General features: G+C 37.4%; 1 gene segment (V, D, J or C); it reads left to right on the top strand.

Moving 5' to 3' along the window:
* Positions 1–3,411: 3,411 nt before the first annotated feature.
* Positions 3,412–4,261, top strand: LOC132346290 (T cell receptor alpha variable 22-like). The segment is given in 2 exon segments: positions 3,412–3,657; positions 3,885–4,261. Coding segments are annotated over 2 exon segments (378 nt in total).
* The last annotated feature ends 1,074 nt before the right edge of the window (positions 4,262–5,335 follow it).

Genomic DNA, 5,335 nt, shown 5'->3' with positions numbered 1-5,335 from the left:
TTGAAGAGTTAATGTTCCTATAAATTTTTATTAAGAAAAAATTTATCTTCCATTTATTTTAAAATTTCTGTCAATCTCTTACACTCATGGAAGACTATGGAATTCAGCTTTGCATCCTAAGTCATAGACAATATCAATTTCCACATAAATATTAACAAATAATAACAGTAGTGTTACATTTTTCTTGAGTCCAAATATCACTTATTTTTTATTGATTTATAGCTTCATATTACCCCAGAAACAAATGCCTACATTTTTAAGATTGCAAGGGCAAATATAAATTAAAAATAAGAAAAATACATTTCAATTCTGCCTCATATAAAAAGGGAAAGGCTTCACTCCCTCCCTTTCCTTAGAGTATTTATTTTAGAATATTTGTAATTATGAATTTTTTTCTATCACTTTGAGATGTATGTAAACCTTTTAAAACACTAAAGAGGCTTTTAATATGCCTCTTGCCTGTTTTACAATCCAGAAATGTTTGTCAAGCACCTGGGAGCCATCTCTTTGACATAGACTCATCAAGGAGGACACCCCCACCTTGAAGTGTCTGTGGAGGGCAGGAGCCTACCCTCAGCTGGCACCTTGCTCTAAGTTGTAAACTTTCCTCCTGTCAAAGAAATGAGCCATTTTTCCTTCAGGTAAAGGAAATCAGCAAGCACAAGTGGCTACCCCTACCTTTATGATGAGGTAAAGGTAAGAAAGAACTCTTGACAAATGGGGCTGTCAAGTCCTCTTACCTGAAAACTAGTTATTATTTATCTTGAGAAATGCATAAACTGGGTTGTATTTATTTGGCTACATAAAGGGGTAAAAAATTTTTTACATCTTTGCAAAATCTTTAACGGATAGACTAGGAAGAACACTATATTCTGGTTTAACATTTATTCAATAATAAAACTGTTTCCTTTCTTTTTTTACCCTTTTGGAGAGGTGTTCTGGATTGGCAGGAAATTTTGGTTTCGTTTTCCCAAGAAGATGGACCATGTCTTTCCTTAATCACTGCTATTACATGTAAAAGTTGACATGATACTGTGAGAAGAGCGCAGGATATTTGTGGCTCTGCCTCTTACTGGCTGTGGGGCATTATATACCAATGTTGTGATCATCAATTTCCTCATAAGTACTTTGGAAGTAAATAAGTAGCACTTACTTTACAGTGCTATTATGAGGATTAACAGTGTTTTGTGAATTGCCCAGCACAATGGATTAAAAAACTTAAAAGTTTGCAAGGCAGAACAACAGATCAATAAGATACATTAAAAACTTCATCTGGGTCCTGATATTCTGTGCAGCAAATGTGTAAAGAACACAGTTTCCACATTCAAGGAACTCATTCTTGTGATGATGGAGAGCCAGTGACTAGTTCCCATAGCCATTGATCTCCATGGGCCACAACTTAACAATCCACTCACCTACAACCTCCATTCAGAAAAGTAATTTTTAAGAACAACTTGGACACTCTCCATGCTCCTGAAGCAATCTGTGCCTTAGTAAAAACACACTGTGAAGCTGAAGGCCACAATCAAAACCCCTGGTTTGGGTATGGACTTCCCTGGTGGCTCAGACAGTAATGAATCTGCCTGCAGTGTGGGAGACCTGGGTTTGATCTCTGAGTTGAGAAGTTCCCCTGAAGAACGGAATGGCAGCCCACTCCAGTATTGTTGCCTAGAGAATTCCATGGACAGAGGAACCAGGTGAGCTACAGTCCATAGGGCTGCAAACACTACTGAGCGACTAACACACACACACACACACACACACACACACACACACATACACACACACTTTTATATATGAGATGGTGTCAGTGCTAGGTTTTAGTCCAAATGGAGGCACTCTAAGTGTCTTTAGGCTTTCAGGATTAACTGTTGAAGGAAGAATGAAGATCTCTGAAACAGGAAGGAGACTAATAATTAGGGCCAGGGCAAAGGAGGGGGAGCAAGAGAATTTCTGGACAAGAAAATTGTTCATAATGCACTTGGTCCTGCTTTCTATCACCAATTCTTATCTCCAAGTTTCAAAATGAAGCTTGAAATTAAAACAAGACAATTTTTTTCATACTTCTGTAACTTTATAGTTTCATGAATCCATATTTTTAGGTATCAGGGACCAATATGAGCTTTTATTAATTTGTCAAAAAGTTCTTTTCAACCTGATTGTTTTTCTTTTCCAAACCATACTGATACCTCATATAAGAAGAGAAATACAAAGATAAGAAAAATAAAAGCAAAGATATAAGCAAGTAGAGAAAAGGTAAATTATCTATGGAAAGAAGAGGGTGAAGACACAAGGAGTAAGAGAAAATGGCAGAAGAGTGTTTACACTGGAAGCCATTGTCTATATGAGTTTCTCACAGCAGTATTATTAACACTTGGGGCCAGGTGACTTTTTTGTGGGAAGGGGCTTCCCTTCCCATTGGAGGATTGGAAGATATTTAGCAGCATCCCAGGCCTCTACTCACTAGATGCTAGTAACACACTCTCCTTTCCCCAGTTGTGACAACCAAAATGTCTTCAAATACTCTCAAATGTCCCTTGGGGGACAACTGGTTGTAAACCAATGGTTTATATGTTAAATTTATAGAGTAGAAACTTATAAGAGATGATAGAAAGATAAATAACAAATGTACATTGATAAGGGATAGATGATAGATGGACAGACACAGTAGAGCTGGATATTTAATTCAGATATTTCATTATATATATATATATATATATATATATATATATATACACTCATATGCTCATAATATATATATCCTCAAAGTTTCTGCTCTCTCAATTTAACATATGGATCATCTAACATTCACTCCTTCAGTCCATTTTGTGTGTAATATTTCATATTTTATATATATATACACACACACACACACACACACACACACATACTACCGATACATGCTTTTCTAACATATATATAGATGTGAAAAAGACTGAGGAACTAAATATTTTCCTTTCTCCTATTATGACTATTTTTTATTTCAAGTGGCTATTTTTCCTAGACTGTTACTGTGTCATTTGACATTAATACATTCAAAAAGTAAAAAACATGGAGTGTAAAAATGCAAATGAGTCATATGTATTTGCATTATTCATATATATTTGGATAATATATAATGTGCATGGTTTATGTATATATAGGTCATCACAACCCAAAAAACTCTAAGTCAGATCATATCTGATGTTTTAGCTTGGCCAATATCTCTTATCTATGGTTCTTTATAGATGAGAAACCATTTCTTTATTTTCCCTGTAAAGTATGGTCTCCCTATTCTTTACATGAATTATTCTATATATACTCAGAGTTTACAGAAATAGATTCCTAAACACTGAAAAGACAACCCTCCCATTATCCCCAACATAATAACAGACCCACACACACTCCCACAGACCACAGTGTGAAGAAGCACTAAGTCATAGATGGGTGGAGCTCCCACTACACAGCTGAGTGATGACACTTAGGGTTGGCTTCTGTTGAGTCTCTCGTGAAAACAATCAGACACACAGGAACAGAATCAGTCCTACAATCAAGACATCATGAAATCCAATATTTAAAGGAGCTTGACATCAAGGTGTGTCCCTGTAGCAAAAGAGTAAAGAATCATGAAGACACAAAGAAGAGTCTTGCTGAGTCTCCTATGGATACAGATTTGCTGTGAGTTAAGAACATTCCAGGGGGAACCTGAAGGAACATCAAGATCACACCTGAATTTGGAAAGGAAAAATGTGGGAGGGGATGATGGAGGAAGAGAGAGAACAGAAGTCTCTTGGGCTGTGTCCACTGTGAGGATGGAAACAAGAGGAAAATGCCCTCCATTTGGAAACAGCCACAGTCATTGTTCAGGGACCCTCACCTGTGCCTATTTCTCTCTTTCTCAACAGGGCTCAGTGTGCAGATGAAGGTGGAGCAGAGTCCTGGGGTTTTGACCCTCCAAGAGGGCAGAAATTCTTCTCTGATATGCAATTATTCTACCTCCCTAAGAGGCGTGCAGTGGTTCCAACAAAATCCTGATGGACGCCTCATCTCCTTGTTTTATATAGCTTTAGGAATGCAGCAGAAAGGAAGACTGAAATCCACCATCAATAGTAAGGAGCGTTACAGTCAACTCTACATCAGAGACTCCCAGCCTGGGGACTCAGCCACCTACTTCTGTGCTGTGGAGACACAGTACTCTGCAGACACCTGCAGCCTGTACACAAAACCATAGTTGAGGACTTAACCCAACCCCCTGAATGGGAGCAGATACCCAATATGATTAGAATTGAAATATCGTCTTGCATCTCCTGATTCCTGCAGAAAGCATTTCTATAGAACTACACTGCAGAGTAGGCACATAAGCAGGTCTTCTGGAGATCTTTATAACTAGGTAAAATCTATAGATTGATAAACACTTTCCTATCTGATTCTGTCTTTCTGGACAGAAGTGAGCAGCTGGCTCTGTGTAGAGTAGAACCCTTGATACCTCCATCTCTAAGGGCAAGAAAGCATCAGGCTCACCTTCTCTTCAGCATCTTTTTATAGCTTACACTGGTACAGACAGAACCCTGGGAAAAGCTCTACTTTCCTTTTTAAATACATTTAAATGGGGAATAAAAGGAGAAAAGGAATCCAAGAGCCACTATTAGTATGAAGGCTGGGCAGAATTTTCTACACACCACATCAGAAACTTAGCCACATCTCTGTGTTGTGGGGACACAGTGCTTCCCAGGCACCTGAAGTCTGAACCCAGGTGTGTGTGTGCAGTCACCAAACCCACCACGAGATAGAGCTGTCTGAATGTTTTTATTCACACCTAACATGGTATTAAGAAGTGACTCTGGATAAATCAAAGTGATTTCACTTTCCAAAAAAAAAAAGGAAATGCTGATGAATATTCAAGCTAGTAATTATCTCTTTCATTTCCTAAATAGAACTATTCCTAACATCCTAGTCCCTAAGTCAGAGAATCAGTGACATAGTAATTCCAGTTAGCAAATCTTAAACCTAGTTATAAGGCCCTGTGTAAAAATGGGTATAATTTAACCTGAATGCTGTTTATTCATAACCCATATTATTCTCATGCATAAAGGGAAATCATAGAAAGTCAAACCTTAAAGTGTCAAAGAAAGACAATGCCATGCTCTGTAATCCTTCACTTTATTTTGTTTCAACTTCTTACAGTGCATTTAATCATTAATTTTGCTCATATTCAATGGTATTTACTTATATCCTTTGTATCATTATCCTTTTTGTTATGTTTTGGAAAACCATTGGAGAAAAGCTAATTTCTAGTCATGAGAATGCTATTTCATGTTGAGAAAATGAGTCACAATTTTTGTACCTCATTCAAGAA

Source organism: Bos taurus, chromosome 10 (genome assembly GCF_002263795.3).
Source record: "Bos taurus isolate L1 Dominette 01449 registration number 42190680 breed Hereford chromosome 10, ARS-UCD2.0, whole genome shotgun sequence".
Classification (NCBI taxonomy): Eukaryota; Metazoa; Chordata; class Mammalia; order Artiodactyla; family Bovidae; genus Bos; species Bos taurus.
The sequence above is the reverse complement of the archived record's forward strand: the minus strand, read 5'-3'. Positions and strand labels throughout refer to the sequence as shown.